Source organism: Anopheles coluzzii, chromosome 2 (genome assembly GCF_943734685.1).
Source record: "Anopheles coluzzii chromosome 2, AcolN3, whole genome shotgun sequence".
In the NCBI taxonomy this organism is placed as follows: domain Eukaryota; kingdom Metazoa; phylum Arthropoda; class Insecta; order Diptera; family Culicidae; genus Anopheles; species Anopheles coluzzii.
In genome coordinates this window covers 56099062-56122488 of record NC_064670.1, presented here as the reverse complement: position 1 = coordinate 56122488, position 23427 = coordinate 56099062, and the positions used below count along the sequence as shown (strand labels likewise).

Genomic DNA, 23427 nt, shown 5'->3' with positions numbered 1-23427 from the left:
CTAACCGTAGCCGAGCTGCAGCAAGTAGCAAAGAGAAAAATGTATGGTTATCTTTTGCATTTTGTATCGTATTAATTGACACAAAATTATCTAAATTTTGTGGAAATCGGGAAACTATTTGAAAATAATTGTAGTATGAAAATAACAAAAGGCTAATTTTCTACCCTCGTCACTACAGTAGAGCGTCGATTATCCGGGCAGCTCGGGACCGGACGGTTGCCGGATAATCGATTTGCACGGATAATGGTTCAAGAAATGTCAAACGCATATAAAACATATGAAATTCACTAGTTTTATTATTAATTCACCTAGAATCAATCGATTAATCGTTAGTAGAATATTATGTTAATCAATAACTGTAGGTTTACCAATTGTTCATGAACAAAAATGAATTTCGAAAATACCCCTAGACACTACAGAGCTGCACAAGAAACTGGTTACCCAATTGACTATCGCTGCAAACTTTCGCCGTACGTATGAACAGCTGTCAGATATATGCGCACGGTTAAGCCGCCCGCCGGTTAATCCGTCCCCGGATAATCGACGTTCTACTGTATTTTTATTCTCATTTTGGTCCACATGGTCAAATGAGTTTATTATAACTGGTTAGGGAAGGAGTATTGAGGGATGGGAATGATGCGTGATGAGAATATATTACGAAGAATCCAGTAGGAGAGCACGAAAGCGGGATAGAGGAAAGATAAAGTCAAACAGATTGTAGTCCTTACTATAGTAAGAACTCACACGCTTTATGCCATGGGTCGTTTAGAGGAACAAGGCTGCAATATTTTTGAGCATTTGAAATTAATATATTCGTAAAACAGTAGTCTTTTTATGGGAATCACTAAGAATTTGTCCTATTCAATCAAAAGCCATTGGATCTCTTCTTCTATTTGGCGTAACGTCCTACGGGGACATGCCGGCCTATACAGACTTTCGAGACTTAAATCATTACCAAGCAGCCGGATAGTCAATCCTTGCTACGGGGAACGGTCCATTTCAAGCTTGAACTAGAGCATCATATTTCGTCGTTCGAATAAACGACTGTACCACGGGACCGCTTCCATTGGAACACACTTTTTTTATTTCATCTCTCCCATTTCAATCCATTTATTGAAGAGTTTGTGTGTTTTTTGTTTGTTTTCTAAGCACATTGACTATGGAATTATAGATCGATAAAATACTTTAAGTTGTTTTCACTTATTCTGCATCATGTTGTTCGTATTTCAAGACAAATATGATGGATTGTACCATTAGCGCAGTGGAGAAATACACAATAATTCGAATGCACCAGAATTTGCGTGGTTTGTGGTTGTCTGTTTGCACAAAATGCACGCACTCAGCGATAATTTGCACGACTTTCTTGCTACTGGCACCCCGTAGACAAACTTGCATTACCGTTTGCATCTTTTTTTTTTGTTATGCTGACATACCTAGGCAACATTATGCTGGCATACCAAGAACTATCCCGGAAGGTAGTTGTGCGCACTGGCACACAACAGTACATCCTACTTCCGACGCAATCATTTGATGAGTAAACTGCAATGACGCTGCAGAGCGCAAGATGCGATCTAAGGGTAGCCAACCAACCTGAATGGGTTCGTTGAAAGTTTCCGGTAAAACCGTTCGCAGAACACACTGGACGCAGCAGCGTGTATGTGAGTGAGGGACCTTCCATACCGGATGGTGTGCTTGATGGTGGGCTTGAGAACAATTTGCGGATTGAAATGTCTTGTTGCATAATCATGGATCGTTGTCTTTTCCAACAAACATGCCGGCAAGACTAACCTGTCGGTAGTGCCATAGCGCTCTCTGCAAGGTTTTACCAGTGTTCCGATACTCCGACGTCGATTCCGTAAAAGATGAGAAATGTCAAGAGCTTGTCTTGTTGTTTGTACTTTCGCTGTAGCACCCGGTTGCAGTAGAAAGTACGAGCCTGAGCTAGCAGCAATCAGTTTGTACCATCGACAAGTACCCACATGTACCCACTCCCTTCCAGTAGTGTTTCAGTTTTCCTCTCCCTCACTGACACTGTGGTTGACGGTCATACTGTGCAAAACAACATGTCGCCTGCAACGGTATAATTTTCAAATTATCACATTGTTTGCTGGTAAATATACTGTAATTAAACTGGGAAAATGGTTTTCCATTCATTTTAATATTGGCATGGACGCTATCAACGGTGGCCATCGGGACATTGGACTGGATTCATGCTGCTACACTCTACTCGAACATCACATCTACCTCGTTGGAGCTGCTGGAGTTAAACTCTGGAGGCGTACATTGGCCGGGATATCTGCAGAAGGACGTTCGCTGTAATATCTTGCTCTGGTCATCGATGTTCAATGCGACATCGTAGTGTTCTGCTACCTTTCGATACCGTCGGAAAAGTCATGCACTCAACGGGTGTTTAATTTATTTCCATTCCCACTGCATGTCGTTCACTAAATAGCGGAACGTAACTAGACTAGCCGGAACGGATTATCGCACAACTCGCGATCTATAAATCGAATTCTAATTTAGTTGTGATGTCGTTTGCAAACCCACACCTGCTGGTCGAACCATGATTAAATCGGGCCATGAAGATGCTCTTAGTAAACTCCACACTGATTCTTGTTTTTTTCTATTGCAAATTCAACGGTTTGGTAATAGGTTCTCTTCGAATGATGCATCTCGAATGAAGATAAAACAGTGACGAAATAGTAACCTTTTGTGTGTACCGTAATACAATTAAATACTTGAGGATATTAAAATCATTCGTATAAAATACTTGTTGCTATCATGATTTGTTATCATGATTCGATTTGAATGAATTAGAGGATATATCCAATAAACTGGACAAAACATATTGTTTGAAAAATATCCAATCATGTTCAACTTAAACGCTTCGTACTTTATGTTCAATAAGTAAAAAACAACTATCGTACCTTTTTAATGCATAAATGAACAATGTGAAAGTTTTGTGTAACCTGGTGCAATTAAGATGAGATTGCTTTCATGAATCTTTTCACCATTCATTAGAACCATTAACTACTTTCGTCGCTCAGCTGCAAGCGTAGGATCTAAAACTTCCCGTTTGATGGCAAACATTCTTCAAAACAAAATTACATTTACCCATTTACCCCTAGAATGCTGTGCCATCGTGACTTACTGCAACCCTTCAGGGGTATCTGGCGCCAGATAATTCACCGTTATTCTCCTCCCATAAACCCTTGTGACATTCCCGAAGGGCCAGTCGTACTGGAGAGAAATTAATTTAATTTGCCCTCGCGCCAGTTCCGATATCCGGAGGCTTGTATTACGCACTGGTACTCTGATCGTTGCCAGTGCCAAAGTAGCGCCCTAGATGGAAACCGTTTAAGTTAATTACCTTCCCCTCCCCCCACCCATCCTTTACCGCTGTGGAGCAACGGTTCGCCAAATCCCGATTCACCCCTAAAAAGTTGGCTCAAGAGCCATGACCCTTTTACACATGTTACTATTCGCCGTTACAGGAAAGACACAAGACATTGAGTGCTGAGTAGCTGAAAATGGGCGCAAAAAAGTACGAAACGAAATGGCACCGAGCTAAGTGTCTTTCCGCGTGCATACCATCGTTTCGCACCCGTCGCATTCGGGGTTGGCAGGCGAGAAAAATTGGATTCGCGCCACAAAACTTTACATTCAATTTGTCCTAAAACTCTGCTACCGGTCGTGCGGAATACAATAGCACGAGGAAACGCACCACCCATGGAGCATTGGCACGGGCAGCGCACATTTAGGTAGAAAGATATCCCCAGCCTTGGATCACTTACCGTTTTGTGACTTTGTTGTCATTTCCAGCGTTGCCGAGAGCACTTGTTTCGTCCCGGCCCGGCCAATTAGGGGCGAGCAGTGTAATAGGGTCCGAGGGGAGAGCGGCACCCGGGAAGAATCGTTTTTATTCTGAACTACCGAGGAGGAGTCTCTAATGGATGCTAATTGCTGGTAATCGAGCACCCAATTCGAGCAAATATCTCATTCCTAAAAATAAAGCCCCGGGCCAGCTCAGTGCACCCTGCGACTCTGTGACCTGCTATTTGTGAAGTGCCCGGTTGCCAAGGACCAAACGAAAACAAAATGAGCGTCTGGCCCTGTTTGCAGGCGTTTAGGCAATGACGAGAGCAAAGAATTAAAGGTTGCTGTCCGTATCGTAAAACGCAATCCGGTCCTTCACATGGGAGCCCGAAGGTTAATTAGGGTGCTATTGAGTGGATTTTATCACTTTTTCTAGCTTTTTCCCACCTTCCAACAAGCCGTATTTCAAAACAAACCGATGGTATGGACCAGTTCGTGGAGGCGGTAATATCTTGGGGTGCTTTGTATTCTCACAATCTATCATACGTACAATAGCAAACAAAACCAGCCTAACATGAGCAAGTAGGCTACAGTACCGACCATTTGCACCGAACGCTTGGTCACGGCATGCGAAGTGATTCTTCTGTATTTTTTATCATATTTTAAAATAAAAATTCTAAAGATTCTCTCTGCGAAAGAATAAATTTCCGTTGCAAAACACTAATTACTTCCCTGGTCTGGGAGCGGGTTCGCATGACAGGAACGATCAACTGTCGTGTGGCAACCTGACCTTACTGGCACATACACACGCACACACACACTCACAAATACACCACAGTCGGGAGCATCGTGAGCAAACCTCTTCTTTACGGAAAATTATTGTGCTGCTGCTCCTGCTGCTGCTGCCACCCAATGTGCCCCTTTTTCCCCGGGCACTGGGAATAGTCATAGCATCGCTCCGGCCAGTTTCAATAAGCATGGAAAAGAGCTCAAAGCACACCCGGAAGCAAAACTATTTCATACCAAACCCACTCGCTCGGCCTTATTCTATCAGCTTGTGAAATAAAAGCAGAACACAGCGGGCAGCGGACTGGAGACAGATTCCGGAAGTCGATTTCAAGCCGGATTTAACGAGAAAAATGAGAAATATGAAGCCGGCTGAACTGTTCCGTTCCGAGCAAAAAGTTAAAAAAAAAAACAGTTTTTGGTAGAATGCCTAAGCATAGCAGAAAAGAAAGAAGAAAAAAAAAAACAAAACAAAAAACCATCAACGCGTCACCGATTCCGTTCCGGTGGTGGATCGTTTCTCAGACTATTCCAAGTTGGCAGTTTTTTTTTTACTGTGTTGATGCGTGCCCTTAAATCCGGACGACGAACGGCAGATGAAAAGAAATAATAAACTATTTTTCCCACTGACAGTTTTCTAGTTTTCATCACCATCGTCAACCTGCTATTCAAAGGATCGCTCGGGATTTCGTCTTTTTTGTTGTCGGCTGAAGCTTCCACGACGGTTTTCGAGTTCGTTGGTTAGCGAATAAAAACTAGAACGGTGTGTGTGTTGGCCTCTTTTTCTTTGCTCCGTTTATTCACCCATTTAGCTCCTTGCGTTACCTTCGCCAGCCGATGGCTGTATACGCGGCAAGGTTAAGAGACTTGCGTAGCATAACCCGGGGCATAGCTGGGCGCCAGTTTTGGAGTCCCCGATACCTTCGCTGAAGGTGTAAAGCGTTTGACTTGATCGTGCAAAAACCACCCGAGCGTTGAATCGCACCGAGCAAAGTCTATGCTTTTCGGAACGAAAAATCGAAAGACAACCCTGGAAAAAGAAACCCTCCGGCGCGGTTGATGGAAACGCGAAAGCTAGAGTGCATTACGGAACCACGGATGCCGGATGCGAGTGGGGCTGACTTCCTTAGTCTGGTTTACCGAGGGCACAGCAGATGACGGTTTGGTTGGTTCAACTGGAAAATTGAGTTTTCAGTGCAGCCAACTTTCAGTCTCACACACTGACAACAAACCGTCTGTCTTCACTCTTCCTAGTGAAACCTGTGTCCCCCCCCGAGAGCGTTACCACGACGCGCTACCCAGCCCAGATCGTGCCGCTTTCGTGAACCCCCAGTAGAGCACAAAGGGCGGCATGATGATGACGATGATGATCCTCTAGGGCGGTGCTCCATATAATTCCTTCTGATTATATGCACACAGTATCGTAGCCCAAAAATAGCCGTTTCAAGCATGGTAATACCGTTTTAACAATCGAGCTTCTGTCTATCGCCTCTTCGGTCACTATTTTTTAATTTTGTTTCTTCTCTCGCGTTCCGACTATTTCTTTTGGTCAACAATCTAAAGTTGAGCATATACAAGTATTGTTTTTTTTTACTAGAAACCCTAGAATCATGTCAATTCACTATTTCTCGGCCATAGGTCGTGAACGGGAAGGATCAGTCTGAGCTGTCTTTATGCATTTTACGTTTCATTGAGAAACCTTGTCAGCGAACTGGCAGCATAGTCTTCCTCGCCCAACTTTACCTCACAGGAGTAGAGGTAGATTTATGCTTTGTTTAGGTTCATTTTCATTATGTTCGGGTCTCCTCGTACCTATGGAAACGATTTTCTCGCGGATAGTGGAAAGAAAAATAAAATACCTTGACAACCTTAAGCCTACGAAAGCACGGCAATCCATCGTGAGAACAAGGTAAACTCATCTCGCCTCAAAACAATATCGCCTACCGCTTATTCAGCCCACGGGAGACGAGGTACAATTGTGACCCGATGGCACGATAAGACTGATAGGGGAACAGAAAGCTTCATTAGAGCTATTTCTAGAACGAGTTTTTGGGATGGCACGTTTTCTTCCCCCGAAAAGGTCACCAATTCTGCTATTCGAGGTACGCTCACAATCAAGATAAATAATACATACATTTAAGTACAGTGCAAACACAAACAATCCGCTGCCGTATGCTATAGTTTTGGTTATTTTTTCATATTAAATATATGTATTAGTACATTAAATATTTCTTGTGTGAGTTTTCTTTGGATTCAAATAATAAGCAATTTTCCTTACTAAATAAAGTTTGTATTATAATCACGTTTGTAGCTATTTGAGAATTTGGTTTTGCTTTCACAATTAACTTTGTTGTTTAAGAACGCTGGTCATCTAAACTTCTTCGCTCCATCTGTCTCGTTGTCGTTACAGCAATTGCAGTATGAAGAAGAATGATCCAGTAATAAATCATTCTATTTTTTTGTTTGGTTGTTTTGAACACACTATTCCAAACACATTTGCCAAGACAACTTTCTTCGCTTGCTTCAAATTTAACCCAAGGCTCTACGTGGACCCATAGCTAACCAAAATCACTCACAGTAAACACTTAGTTCATCATTTTTGACAGGTACTGGAGATAAGTCTATTCAAGTTTTGTTCCCCAGTTTTTGCTAGACTGAAGAAACCTCACTGAAGAGAAGTGGTACAAAAGCACAACCGCGATACCATTGGCCTGAACTGAAACAGCCATAATTCATCCAGCAAGGCGGCACGCCTTCTACCACATGTTGGGGATGTATGTGTGTATGTGTGTGGGATTCCTTTTTTTCTTCTTCTCTTTTGTAAGTGAAATTTATTTCTCACCCATCAACCCGTCCTAATTCATATGGCGCCAAACAACCGACCAGGGGCACACATTCTTTCCCCGATTAGCTCCGTCCTGTCTGGTGTGTAGTTCCACTACCAATTCCTAAGCGCTTCCGGTATGCGATACGGGCGGTGAGTGATGTGTTTTGGTTACGGTATTTCCCCAGTTCTCTGCAAAGCTTTGCACACACCATAGATGGTATCTGCTATTAGTAAGGAAAAGAAAGGTAAGAAAAACGACAAAAGGTAAAAAGAGAGAGAGTAGGAAATCGTTATTGCTGGAGTATAACTCCGACGATATTGTACAGGGATTGTCAATAGTGCTAGAACACATATAAACCATTTTTTTGCAGAATTATGTTGACAGTGGAAGGGTTTTGAATTATGATAAAGTAAGAATACATAGTTGGTCTCGTGGTACAGTCGTCAACTCGTACGATTTAACAACATGTCCGTCATGAATTCAAGCCTCGCAAGATGACCCATCCCAACTGCTAGGGTTATCTTGACCGACAACGGTTATAATGCCAAAGAAGAAATAAAAAGCAAGAATACATCAAGTGAGTGATAATATAAGAAGACGTTCAAACGAAATAACATGGTTTATCATCTTTTTTTTAAACCAATATGTCTAATTTCACTCTATTGCTCGTTTCGCTGTAATAACATCCAAGAAGCGAATCTCGTTGTCCCGGAAAATAATGACGAGGCAAACAATTAATTTTCTCCATTATGGAGACGCTTTCCAGTCAAATAGTGATGCTGTAAGCCGAGTGAACTGTTCAATTGATTTAATTTCATTTGCCGTTATTTCACCACCGAAAAATGACCTTCCTGTTGCTGCCGCCTGCCGTTAGCTGCTTGGGTTGTTTCATCTCGTTAGTCCGTTGGGACTAAATGTCGGCAGGAGGCATTTACCTGCCCGCAACGGATAAGAAATGGAAGCGGTGCCGCTGGAAGTGAAGCAAACGGATAAAGGGGTTTGCTTTCTAGGAAACATGACAATTTTGCTCATCGTCTGGGTCATGGGAAGATAGAAAGCATTTTACTACAAGCGTACCATCGCTTCAACAGATACCATCGGTCCGTAGCGATGCTTCGCCAAACATCAAAGATAGAGCAGTGTCAGAAGGAGCACACAATCTCTTGGGATGAGTGAGTTTTAATAGCAACAGTTTTTCTGCACACTAATTAATTGGCCAACGGGTTGAGATCTTTCAGCTGCTGTACTTACTATTTCTGACTGGCTGACATTTACATTATGGTTTTGTAAAGCATCAAATGGCGATACTCTTTAAAGCTACTGTGCATAAGCTCAATATATTTGATTCCCGACATTACCAATACCAAGAGCAAGGGACTACGGGCCAAGATAGCACAGGTCCGCCGCCAAATCATGTTGTCGCATTTGACTTTTACACTGCTTTCCAATCCAGCGACCACAGTCTTCGGCAAGCTTATATTTTATCTTTTCAAGCCTTTCTATTATCAATCATTTTTTTTGCTTTCACAGTTTCCTCGTCATTCCGTAGGTTTTGATGTCTAAGTCGATGTCGAGGTCTGCTCTTTACATAACACCTTCAAAAAAAATGGTAACTACTAAATAGTACTGTCGGGGCTACTGTAAGCCATGGTCAGATCTCGATAAATAAGCGGTCGCGTGGGGCCCAAAAAAGGGACCCAGATTTGCGTCAGATAAGTCAGGATTTGTGGATACAAACAAAATTTGTAGCGGGGGGGGGGGGGGGGGCAGAAGTCTATAAGAGCGAGAGAAATTTTGGCATTATGACTGAAATATGACTGTTCGCCCAAACACACCGAGACACTTTCACACCGTAAAGCGTGAAAAAATAGCCAATATCATCACGGTTGAAACGGTTTCACCCCTAAATGTATGTTCCCAACTGTCGTTGTACAAATGTCCTGTATAGTACGATGACATCGCATTAAATTCCAAATTTTTCACGCGCCCACACGTGAAATTACTCGCCGTGAATCAGATGGTTTTTGTATGGACTTCAATGTAGCTAGATAGACTACAGGTGGGTTCTTAGTCCTGATTTTGGTAGCCATGATGGAAAGAGATTTCTATGGAGATTGGCAGATAGGGAGTTATGATTGCTTAGGTATTTGTATGAAACTGAAATAGTGGACACACTAGTTGTTAAATGAACATTTATTGAAATACACTGGACGGACCGACCTGTTATTATTTTATGGTCCTTTTTGGATTTCTGATCGAATATCATCGAATGTCATTAGTTTTGGCTTCACAAATTTGGTACGACGCTATTTGACGGTATGTCTGGTCGCTCGGTGACGGCATGGAAGTTTGAACACTCCATTCTGGCGCCTTTAATGTTTAAAGCAGGGTACTCCAAACTTTTCACTTCGCCGGTCGCACGTCGCACGCCGGTTCACGTTTTTGAGGGTAATTTGTATGTTGCCTTAAGCTAATGAGTGAACGTTTAAATCTCGCTTTGATAAAAAAAATACTATATGGATATAGCAAATAAATAATATATAAAAATAACACGTTTTTTATTGTAGTCGCTTACTTTTGGCTATGAAAATGTAATGCTCTTAACATCGCCATGTTTTGCGAGCATTATTCTCACCAACAATCTCAAATGCACCTTACATTCTAGATTGCGCTCTCTTCTGTTTCTATTAGTTGATATGTGCTTGAAATGATCCAAGAAAACATGTTCAGAAAACTATAACTGTTACGCCATAGTCTGTTGATAATTGTAGTAGGATGAATCTATTTAACGAAGTATCAAAAGAAATCAAAAAAATAGAATAAAAAAAATGAAAACATTTTTATTTTTATTGAAGCTTAAATTTCATCTATCAACACTAAAAATGAAAATTTTGATTGAAATTCAGAGATTCAGTCAAAATAATAAACTACCATATTTTAGCGTGTATCACGAACCCCTGTTAGTTCGAAAATTAATAAATGCAGATTAACGGGGTTGTTATACCACGTTATACGTTTATAAAAGACACTATACTTTTTGATTACACCTGAATAATTGCATTCGATTACTTATAAAAGTAATCTAGTGCATGGGTATCCAAAAGAACAATACTAGAAAAAGCAAGATGTTGCCAAGGAAATGCGTAAGGAAATAGAACGAGGTTTGCAAACTGAAGAATCAATTGATTCAAGTTCATAAAAAGGAACCACTTAAGCATGAGATCAAAAACTAATGCTCAGAAAACACAATAAGAATCCGAAGGTAAACTGATCTATCATTCGCTTGAACAATGACCACGAAAAAAATGGTATGAAGCAAATTGGAAATTAAAAAACTTTTTTTTAACATTATGAATAATCAGGAGGGTCGTTACACACTCCATAATACGGCATTTATTTAATAGATTCGAGCCACTAACTCATTGTGAGTCGCATCATAAGCTTTCCAGGGTATCATAGGGATGCGAAACGCGAGCCTTAGTTTGGAGACGCGTAGTTTACAGTGTACTCCTTCGATTTTCGATTTCGATGCTTCTAGATCTTCTCGATCGTATGATGTATCACGACGGTAAGCTTCGTCCTCCGCATCTTGCAGAGATTTACTATAATCTCAGCTAACTTATTCATGCTATGCTATATGACGGTACTGACAACTTCATCCGTTTTGCTTTGGCGTATAGGAGGTACTCTTTTCAACTATGTTTTCACTAAAAGTTTAATTTTCATTATTCCATTACATTTCTCTCGTTTTAAGCATCCTTACTAAATACATTAAAAATGTATCCCATCAAATTATGCGACTACATCATTTATTATCAAAATATTGTAGCAAAACATTGGCCTTAGTTTTTGATAATTTCTACAATTCCCTCCTTCCAAAAGTAGTGAACAACTTATCTGTCATTCATGTTTTAGACTGCCACGTATGTGTATGCGGGTAATATGAATTGAAAACTTTACAATAAAACTCACTAGCCAGTATTTCGTTAGTCGACATGGTGTAGAATCCTTTTCCAATAATTGCCCGAAATATCATACAGTGAAAGTAAATCTAGAAGGGCGAACCAATAAAATAAATTACACGTAGTGGAATTGAAAAACTTTCCCCCATATACCAACACGCACACAAGGCCACAAACATTCTTCACCTTTGTGCAGTAACGTAAAATAACCACTGCCTGCCTCGTACCTTATGTTAAGTGTTCTTTTCATTTCGATCCCTCCGCTGTGGTGGTCACATTCAGTGACGGACTGCAGCTTGCATCATACTAACTTCCATTCATGGTCTAACAGTGTAGGTAACATGCGGGCATGGGCTGAGGACAGGGAGGAAAGTATTGCAAAAAAAAAACATCCAAAAACATTCCCACAATAAATCATGCCCAGGCAAAAAAATGCTACCAAATTGCGGCGCCACGCTGGTAAGATTTCTATAGCAGCGCTACAACACGGCTTTCATATCGGATTCGTCAGCTTTGAATGTTGTGGGGAAATAGAGAGAAAAAAATCAACCACCCTTACCTCCTTGTGGCGGTTACAACGTCCTGATAGGACGAGACCACATCGGTTTCGGTTGGTGGCATTATTCATTTTTTGCAAGCAGTTGAACATGTTTGTAGCTAGTAAAGTCGTCATTCTTGCTTTCTCGCATTACCTACATACACTGAATCAGCAGTGTGCAGTTTTCTTCTTGGGGTTGGCTGCCAATAAATTCAATACTGTGAATTCTGTTTGGTCAAACCACTCGCATACTCATACAGCATTACTGGCCTACGTTGATGTAGGCTGGTAAGAAAACGGCTATGCGGCTACAAAATCTCATTTCAAACATATGCTACCACAGAAGCGCTTTGACGACATGCAGCAAAGTTTGATCACCAGTAAGTTTAGGCGCTTGAAGATGTCAAAGAAAGAACAAAAATAATATCTGTATACACTATTAAATAGCTGTGACGGGTAAAAGTTTTTTTTACAAAAATCAATAACATTACATACCCATCGATTCTGCCAGCAGAGTGTACTCGAAGAAGAGTATAGTTGTGGACAGAGAGAATCATAAAGCTTCAGCAGAAGAAAAATTATACGTTCCCCAAGGAGGTACCTCACCTGTATGTGAACAAAAAGTTATTTTTCGCATGGAGGATGGTTTGCCAAGGTGGTGACATCACCTAAAGCAATCTTTAGTGCCGGGTGAAAATGCTGCAAGTTGCCGCTCGTAAATGTAAACAATTTGTTGGCAACCGTAGATGTTGTAACGGACGGCGTTCCTCAGCCCAGGAATCTAAAGTATCCATCGAGACTGGACTGGTGGAATGAGTGCGCCATTCGAACAACCAAGCAACTGTTGTCAATAGGAACAATCTTTACAACCATCGCACAATAACCAGCCGCCACCATAGCGGACACCGTTTGCACCGGGGATGTTATACAATTGCGACAAATTAACTATGAGTGTAGTACTATGCCATTTGATTCAGCAAAACATCAAGGGAGATAACTTTACAAAAGAAAAAAAAATATTTAAAACTACGCAAACAACCCGGACTGCACCGGATGCTTTTCGGTCGGAGGGTTCAAGTTGCACTATTTCTGCTAAACTCCACTCACCTGAACTCGAGACCGTTTGCTCCGAACACACAATCAACGTGTGTGCACCGGTTGCACCAGCCTGAGGGTGAATTTTCATCGAATGGAAAAAGTTTTAATTAACGTAGGGACGTCTCAGTGCTGCTAGCTAGTCGTTTATGGCTCTTTTGTCGAAAACTGTGTAATACCTTCTGTTTCTAGACCGCCCCGGAAGCAGTAGTACGATGAAAGAAAAACCAATGTTCGACTGCTATCCATCTAGTGTTCGCGTGTGCATGCGTAGAATCGCCAAATAGCATTTCCGTCAATTCAACTCGCAGTGGGATTTTAACGTGTGCCATTCGCGAGTAGTTTGTGTGAAGCAACCAAAAAACACCATTCATAAGCAATTCATCTCGGAACAGTTTGGTCTGCCAGCGTTACCAGTTGGAAATATTCTATTTGTTTTTAAAACACGGAATGTTAAACTGTTTATGAAACGATCCGGAACATACGTTGGTTAACTTAAACTGGTTAAGCTAGTTTAAGCATATCTAATACAATTATGTTTACTTGTCTCACAGAAAGACCGACTCAAAGTAAACTTCCTTTTTTATAGAGAGTAAATCATACATTTTTTTCATTTTTTGTGTTTTTGTAATGTTACTTCAATGTAATGTTCTTCCATGAATTTCTTTCTACCACAACAACAAAACGTTGGTGATATCAGCATGTCATCGGGTGACCAATACGATCTTGAAGAAATAAGCAATAAAATTAAAAAAAACTAGCTATTAAAACAATACAAAAGAGTGTTATTATCTACTAATTATCCTATAAAAGCTGTAAGTTCATGTTTATCTAATACCTGGAGTATCTGTTTGTTTTCTATAAGTTCTATATAATTTACTAATAGACTCATAACCTTCGCACGTTTTGTTGAATTCAAGTTTCTAAATTCCGGTCTTAACATTTCAATGAATGTAGGGAGCCTTATGTTATAAAATGCTACTATATCTGAAAACATGTTCCAATAGTTTTAAATTTGTTTGCACGTTTTAAATTTATGTTCATAATTGTCTTTGTTTCCACAAAAAGTGCAATTTGGATCAGCGATTGCCTTATATTTTTGTTTGAATTTTAGTTCTTTGCAAATCAGTTTTTCATTTACTAATAGATAATATGTAATTCTATGTTTAGAAGAAAAGACTGATCTACCACATTCTGATACGCAATCGATAATTGAGCCATCTAGAAAATGAAGAAATGATATATTTCTGTCAAATATTTACTCATTTTATAATAACCCAACTCGTACGACTAGCCCGTTGTGGGTTCAAGTCTCATATAGACTGTTCTCTCATACGAAAGCTGCCTGCCACGACTGAAGCCAATATAGGCCAGCATTACAGCGTGAGTCGTTATACCAATAAAATGAAAAATAATAGGAAAAATATAATAATAAAACAAATGTAATAAAACCGAGTAGAATGTTTTACCTTTTTTCGTTGTTCTGCAACAGGCTACAATCGGAATGTTTTTGTCGCAGTTAATAAAATCGAACATAGATAATATTATTTGGGTTTTGCAAGAATAGAACCTGCTAGAAATTTACTATTAAGAAAATAATTGCTGTCCAAACCCGACCATTGCAATGCGGCAGCTCGCAAATAACTGATTGGGCAGAGCTATTAAAAGTGAAGTAAGCCGAGCTACGTAAATAAGCACTACGTAACTCGACGACTTGCAACACAATCAAATCAGTTTTGTGCTGACCTAGTGCAAAGCTAAACGCCTACGTTAGCAGCAGGAAGCTAACGAAGGAAATTTGACTCGCTTTATTTCGTCCGCTCTTAAACGCGATTTCTTTTCGTACGCCTCTCGCTTTATCCAAGCTCCAGCTATCTATGTTTCTCTGCTGCAGCGAAACAGGGCCGTTCTTGCAGTCGCGTGAGTAATCCCCTTAAGCACATTATACAATAAATTTAAATCTTTCACTCCAGCTGACAAACTGAGAAGACGGGCGATTTTGTTTCCCGGCACTCAATGAAAGCGTTGCCGGTGTTTATTGTTGCCTGCGTATCGGGCAGCATCGGACCAGCGTGGACGATGGGATGCGAAACCTTCCAATCTGGGACCAACGAAGCGAGACGTTTAAAATGTGATTATCGTCTTCATTTTATTTCCGTCACTCTTGTACGCTCCCAGCCCAGCCAGCGATGGCACCAACAGACCACAGAGCTAGCTGTCATTGCTGTTTTGGCGCGGTTGATTCACATTTATTTCTGCTCGTTTCGAATATGACTTTGATCTCACCGACGTGTTTGGCCGGCGAAACTGAAATAACGACCACGAGCTTCACCAACAGGTAGAGCATCCGGTTTGAGCGTTCGTCGCTGGAGAATTATGCCATAGAATGATTCGATCAACCATTAAAAGAGCATGTCGTCATTAACAATGTCTTTTGCGGCATCATTCAATCAGTATAAAACGGTTCTAGCATTCAATGTAATCACAAATCGTTGAACTCCGCGCTTTTACTATTTCCTGAATCCACTATTTCCACTTAAACAACTGTGTAACATTATCTTCTAGCCTCTTTACCCGGTAACCAAAAAGGAAACCCGGTGAATGTGTTTTCATTGCTCCAAGCAAAAAATCCATTTCCATTGCTCCAAAAATTTTCATTGATTTAGTTAATAACAACACAAGGCCTTCCTAAGCCACTTGAATAAACGGTTTGGTATTCTGCTACAAGTAGATGCAACAATAGCAAAATAAAAAGAATAAACAAGAGAGCAAAATAAACAATAAATATTAAATAACGTTTTAATTTAGATGTATCTAATTTATGAATACCAGAAGCCATGCGTCTTTTGCCAAAAAAAAACTCATACTTCTTTATACGCTGCTAATTATAACAAATCCATTGCAAATGTACATCGTTCTGGCTACTTTTAAACATTGTATAGAATTATAAATGCTATCATCGAATAACTTATTCGTGAAGCGGCAACGCACTTGAACGATTGTGGCAAATGGAGACGCATGGTGCGCGATCCAACATTTTCACAGAAGATAATCAGAGGAAATGTATAACAAACTCATACCTACAAATTGAATATTCTGTTTAAAGTTTTTTTTAGTGTTTGAACAGTGTCATGCAAAATGATAGAAATGTTTACAGATTTTATGTAAATAAATTTTAACATAATGCTAAAGTATTTTGGCACCAGCAGCCTAATGAATCGCAATTGATATTTGCTTCAATAGCTAAATGGCAGCGCTATTTCATTTTCATAACATTAATGTTATCCTCTCGTAGTATTGCAAATGTACAACTTAATGATCCCATTTTACCCACAAACCAAAAAATATTGTGCAATGTTTAATCAACTCATTCTCAGGCACTGTTTGATTGCTTCCCAAGCTGTGTTTTGAGCACTGTTTTCACTTTCCCTTCCAAGTATCTTCAGATTGTATGGCAAACAGTAGTACACAGGCTTACTTGGAGATCTTCAACGTAACATGATCATAAATATTTTATGTCACCGAAATAAATGCCACCTTCCATAGCTTTCCCATGTCACACGAATGATACACGAACACCACAAACAAAAAAGCTTTCCAAAATCATCAAGCACGTATTCCACTCGGTAGCGGTAACTAGGCAACGACGACAATATTAGAACGACCTTCTCACTTATAGCAATGTCGTTCTCATCACCAACCAAGACATTAAAACAGAAACATAGTTTACTGCCGAACATTCGGTCTTAAGGCGCCATGCGGCTCAAATACGCAGACAAAGTGCCAAAAGACAAAAACCGTTACGGCAGTACTGTCAATAGTAAATGTTATTTTATGTGCAAATAAAATCATATTGCAAACATGGACCGATTTATGCCGGCAACTGTTACCATTTCGACGATTTTTCGCAGAAATCAATCAAACCGAATGCACTGGTAAATAATTGTGAGTAAATCAAAGAAGTACAGTGTCTTTCTAGCCTCAACACAATGCAGTTTGCGCATCAAACAGTTTCATAATCTACCGATCGCCATTATTGTGCTGTGTATGTTGTTGTCACGATAGTGGGCAAATTAATTAGATTGCTTGATTGCTAAGTACATTGAGTTATTTTACGTTTCTACTTACGTTTCAGGTCGGGACAGAATCGACAGTGCTGCATCCTACGCACGACAATCTTCACTGGGCATCGCGGGATCTTACAATCCAGGTAATGTTTGTACATTATACAACAAGGCAATGCTTTCAGCAAAACAAACACAAACGTCCTATTAACTTAAATTGTGTATGTGTATTTACTTTCTCATCGTGCAGCTACTGCCTTCCCATTACTCAACGGGGCAGCTAATATTGCGATGCTTGGCTGAAGTTGGCACTATTTACTCGGAGGTATCGCAAGCACCGCTGGAATCTAGCCGCAAGGAACCCATTCCAGAGCGAGGTATTTATGACTAATTTGCCGCAAACCATCCCTATATCCTATTGATTAGCTCTTGTTCTACCACGCCTTTGCGTTTGTTAAACATGATCATCGTCGTTCTTCTTTGTGCAAGTGTGAGATTGGATTCATAATGATTATGAAATTATCTAATTAATCGTCAGTCCTATCAATGCAACGCAACGTGTGAACCAACGCGAAACCGACGGGCAGCAAACCATGCACGAATGATCCCATTTGCTAACATTAGCCTGCACAAACACACCATTAGAGGCGGTGTCAAAATGTCAACAATTGAAATGATAATCAACTGTGTTATAAATTATGCAGCGCATTAGTCTCCAATCATGGATGCAGTAGTGTATCCACGTGTATGCACCATAATTGTGCCCCGTTTAGCATGCAAAAATTAAACCGGAATGAAGCCGTTGAATCACAGCATCAGCGATGGTAATGCACTAGCTCGTTGGTACGAGCCAACTATTTTTTTTTTTTGCGTATCAGCCTCCACTGTTATCTTACACACGTCGATTTTGTTCGATAGCGAGCATGTTTTCGGTGCCTTCAGTCTTTGCTGTCGCTTTCAACTTTGTGAAGCACATTATCAAGCATGGGCTATTGATAACCTGCTAAAGATTGGTAATGTTTTGCTTGGCCCAGTGCTTGCATTTGCCCTAATCCAATGAACATACGGCAAAATCTCTCTAAACGTACGGCTACACAGGGTAAAAAAACAAACGAAACCAATTATAGGGAAAACATAACTTTAGAAAGGTCGCAGAAGAGGAAACGTGTAAAACGTGTTCTGCTTTATCCCTTAAAACGGTTTAGTCAAAAAGCACGACATATAACACCATTGTCAACGAGGATGATTGCTCTTGTCACGCACTTTGAGCAAAACTTTTCCCTACTAGCAAACTGATGCCTCGAACGAGTTGTTCTGAATGATACGCCCACAACATACTAACCACGGCAATGATGCGGCTTGTGTTACCCCTGCAGTGTACAAAGGTTGGGAAAAAGTTTATTTATTGCAAAACTTTCACCGAACCATATCGTATGTTGTAAAATATGTTAGAGTGTGATTCTTGTGCTAGCCATCACTAGCCGTACTTCAACCGCTTTCAAACGAACGCTCTCTACCAGTGCTTCACCATTTTTGCAACACAACACTTCATTGAAGCAACGCGTCTGGTGAGTCGTCTTCGATGACCATCATCGGGTTCAGGTTCAGCAGTAGCCTTATTTTGTCCTTTCCTTTTGTTTTTGGGACCACTATGGCTCAGATTTGGCCAAGCTGTTAAAACTCTCATCGTTATTTACATTTTCCGACCATAGCAAGCTTACGTAGTTTACGGCTATTTTGTGGAGATAAACTACATTTGAATTTGTATGGTATGTTTCTCCTACCCTTACTCCATACTCATTCTTTCTCTTACATATACAGATGTACTTTCCCTGTGTACTGGCTGTCTGTTTCACATAACCGTGGTTACAGCCAGTTAATTTGGGTTTTTCTTTTTCCATTTTTGTGTGACAAGCTACCAACTTGTATCTGGTTTTTTTCTGTTGTTCCAGCAGTACAAAGCATGTAGTGCAAAAACGAGTGGATAAAATAGGTAGTCACCACCAGATCCATCTATGCATGAAGTTTTCTCGCTTTTTTTTTTTGGATTTCCCCCAGTCTGTCAACACTTTTCCGCTATCACTCACGCTTCAACCGAAAAAGGTTGGCCCTTGGGCAATGACATGAAATTTCCATCACCACAGTGCCAACAGCCATCCCATCCTCCACCCCCAAATGACCAAGTCAAATGGGCCATCGGTAGGGTCACCCAACAGAGAAATAGAGAGGAAAACCGCAAAGGATATAATGATGACATTTAACCACATTCCTGTTTTCTTTTGGCAATAATAAAAAAGGCCGAACCTAGAAGCGATTTGATGCCGCTGAAAAGTTTGGACTACAACTTCCAACACACAAGTCCGAGCTAGACTGGTTGGATATAGAACGGAAACAAATTGCATTTGAGCGATTCAACATTTTGCTGCTAAGCATATAAAAAATTACATCACATCTACGTGAAATGAAACATGTTAAAACACATTAAGTGGGTCAAAAGCGTTACAAGTATCTCTCTCTTACAACTTATTGCTTTCAGCGTTTTTCATCTAATTCGTCTTTTCCCAAACCCAAAACAAGGATTTGTTGTTGAAGCTGATCCTCTCATTTAAATGCCCTCAGAAAAGGGTCACTTTCATTACTACCATCCATACCAGAGATAGCCCTTCCTTGAACTCGCTTCAATGGGGGAAAAAAGGTGTAGTAAACCCTCTGGAGGCACTACAGCCAGGAAAGCTTTTGACATCTCAATGCAAAAAGGTTTCTTTTTCGTCAGACCTAACGCGGGAGAGCAAACATGGGTGTGGGCGAAAAAAAAGAGCACATTGAAAGATAAATGAAATGAGGTATAAGAGTCGAGAAGCATAACGCTCCGTCACGATAAATAGCTGTCAAAAGTTGGCAAGATCTGAATTAAGAATGAAGATTAGATGCAAATAAATGGTTTAGAGTGGCGCATTATTACTGTACTCATAGCCCTGAATAGAGGCTAGTCTGTCGACGCGAATCGGGTAACGTCAGACGACCAGAACCGAGGACCTGCTTACGCTTGAAGAACCTGTCTTTACACTTCCTTGGACTTCTCGGGATACTCTTGAGCGTTCGTTTGTCATCAGACAAGTGGTAAAAAAGGGTCAATTTTGCAGTATGAGAAGAAATTGCTTTTATACTACAAACAGCCCGTTGTCAAGGAGCTCTTTCATCTTGTTGCGCTCTTATACACGCTTCCCTGTGTATCAAGATGAGATTCTTTCGTGTCACATTATACGATTGAGTTGTCTTATCAAAGCGATACTTCTGCCATGTCTGGCTGTCATTTCGTCCGGATGTGTGCAATTGAACAATTAAAGCTCCAATAATGTTGCCATCCTGAATACTCGGCACGGTCACGTACAGCTTTATCGCCATTGTATTTCGACGTCGAATGCCTTTAATTAAAACCGGAAATGAAGCACGACAAGGGAAACACTTGAAACAAATTAAATTGATCGTTAGTCAAGGCGAGAGATGAACGATGTATGGTGATCTGATCGCAAAAACAGGCCATCAGCGCTTGACAGCTAATTTTCGAGGCATATGGGTGGAGGTCTAAGGATTGTGTAGAATACAGCGCGAAAAAGAACGGTAGCTTCACACAGTTTGAGGCTTTCCTGTCTCGATAAAATATACCCTATAACGCCAGGCAAAATACATACAAACATCCGAATCCGGCTCCAAAACGGAAGCTCCCTATTATACGCGATGGAAGGAGGACTTTTTTCCCTTTGCAGTGCGGGTTCCATCGTTAGTGACATGCATCCCCATCCCATCCAGACTGTGCGTCAAAGCGCAAAGCAATAGCTCGACGAACAAATGTGAGCGCGTGACAACGATGTCGAAGACAACGCTTACAAACATGGACGGTATCGAACCGGAAACCTCCAGACGCCGGAAGCTTTAGGCGGTGAAAGCCGGCAGTGGGGCAGTGCTGTTTTACGGGACACTCTCAACGAGCAAATCGAGCATGACGCCGGCGCTATCGAGCGAAATACGGCTGTTGTACGGATGGACGACGGTCGAGCCAAGTGTTGATTTGTTGCTCCCCGGGCGGATTCCCCGTGAACGGAACGGAACGGAATAGATGAAAAGCAGGCACGGGAAACAAATTGTCACTGGAAGTGGCTGGAAGGGGAACGAAAATCAAAAGAGGGTCAATCGAAAAGATGTCGCTGGCAATGATGTGATGGGAGAAAAATTGATTGTGTCGTAAAAGCAAAATTTATAAATTGTGTCACCGGATGGGACTCTTTCCAGGATGCAAACATTTAACAAGCGGCAACGCAGACTAGCGCATGGGATAGATATGCACTTTGAATATGATTGTGTTACTGTATTTCTACGGAGCATGAAAAAGGATTTTAGATTAAAATGGAGATGGGGTGGTGTAGTATAGTCGTCAACTCGCTCGACTTATCAACGTGCCCGTCATGGGTTCAAACCACATATGGATCGTCCATCCCGTAGCAAGGACTGACTATCCGGCTTGCGTGGTACTGAATAAGTCTCAAAAGAATGTCCGCGTAGGACGTTACGGCAAGAAGAAGAAGAAATACAAATGAAGCATTGTATTAAGGTATTGATGGAAAAAGCAGACAAATTTTGAAAAATTTGCTCATGCACATTCATCCCATGACAAACAAACACTTTTCAACTTCCCATAACGTGCGACAGTAGTGCATGAATTTAAAATTGGCTGGTCAAAAATCTCTTGTATTCCGTGTTTTTATATACAAATATATACGTTTATTATATTAAAGGCGTGTGTTACGAGCCGAGCTTACCCGGCAGGCCACTCGAATAAATGGCCCTCAGCAAGAGTCGTAGGGTCATAGCGGAGGAGAAACAAACAGCGCACTTTTGGGCAGAATCATTGACACTTTGCCTACTAACCAGTCCTTCCCGATAATTGCTTCTGATCCAAAGGTTGGGAAGCCAATGCAGTCGGAAGGGGGTGTTTAGCTTGGAAATTCAGGGACTCTGTCATATTTCGGACATTGGAATGAAAGGTGTTTACTACAAGAACTACTGCGTTTGAATTAAAGAGAGCTTTAATGAAAATATGGCCTACTTGTATACTTAAGTTTAAGTTTAAAGTTTAAAGTTTAAGCTAACTGCAAGAACTACTGCCTTTGAATTAAAGAGAGCTTTAATGAAGTATAGTCTACTTGTATACTTAAGTTTAAGAAGTTGTAGTTTACCCCTGCACGTTTACCCGTTTAACCACTCGGGCTGGATTGTTCGGGTTTGTAGAAAAAACTACAGTGGAGCTTTTATTCGGCTGTCCGTATATCTGTGCTTGTGAGAAATGACAGTTCAATACAAAGGTGACATTGCGTTCTGAGGATATTTATATTTAATATTATTAAAGGATATTTAAAAAAAGGTTATTGGAGCACATTAGCATAATAAAAAACGCTATAATTCATGGCAAATTTCAAATATTCTTATTGGAAAAACATGAAGGTCATAAAATCTGGGTAATTTACAGGGTTTTCGAGCATTATATACACATGTTCAGTGAGTTGTAGTTTTGTTCAGGCACATCATAGATTCTTTCAGCAAGATATAGAATTGTTCGGAAGTAGGCGCGCCCCCTTCTTTTGAAACACCCAGATAAAGTCTTCCTTTTGGGTGTTTTTGCGAGTTCACGCACACCATGTTAAAAATTTTGTTTTGTTTGTAAGGTACTGAACTCGATGGGAATCGACTTCATGTAGGAGTATGAAAGAAATAGTTATACTGTCAGTTTTACGTGAGCGCCTATCGAATTTTTTCGATCGAAAAATTGTGCTGAGGCCGAGGGTCTTCATTTTACAGGAAGTCATATAATCGGTAATAGTTCAATCGGTTAAGGCAACGGTCGGCAAACTTTACGACCGAAAGAGCCATAATCTACAATAATGTTCGTAGAGTTCCACGTGAAGAGCCAAATTGTTAAACCAGAACAAAAATGAGTGAAATTTCTATGAAACAAATGAGTCACTATCTCGATATCAAAGAACCCCACTTTGTCGATCACTGGGTTAAGGGAATGTTTCAACCGGGTAGTGGAATTGTGCAAGCATTATGTGGAGGTTTGCTATCATAAAATGGAGTGTTGCAAACCATCGTGGAATTTTGAAAGCATACAGTGGAGCAGTCATCAGACTGTGGTAACCGATGTATGATCATTCATAAAGTTTTCTAATAAGTGGTTCGAAGAACTGTCCAGCAAGCATCAATGTCAGAAGATAGGTAAATCCAGATGTATGTAAACGTCGCGCCATCATTTCTATAAAAACTGGATAGTTCCATGAGTGAGT

The 23427-nt window shown here is 40.7% G+C and overlaps 1 protein-coding gene across 1 annotated transcript in view; it reads left to right on the top strand.

Annotated features, from left to right (window-relative positions):
* Window positions 1-23427, top strand: part of LOC120949711 (uncharacterized) — a 115144-nt gene that overhangs the window by 76742 nt on the left and 14975 nt on the right. Inside the window, exons 6-7 of the mRNA XM_040367177.2 lie at window positions 17161-17235; window positions 17340-17466. Of these exons, the coding sequence (XP_040223111.2) occupies window positions 17161-17235; window positions 17340-17466 (202 nt within the window). The remainder of the gene's footprint in view (window positions 1-17160; window positions 17236-17339; window positions 17467-23427) is intronic.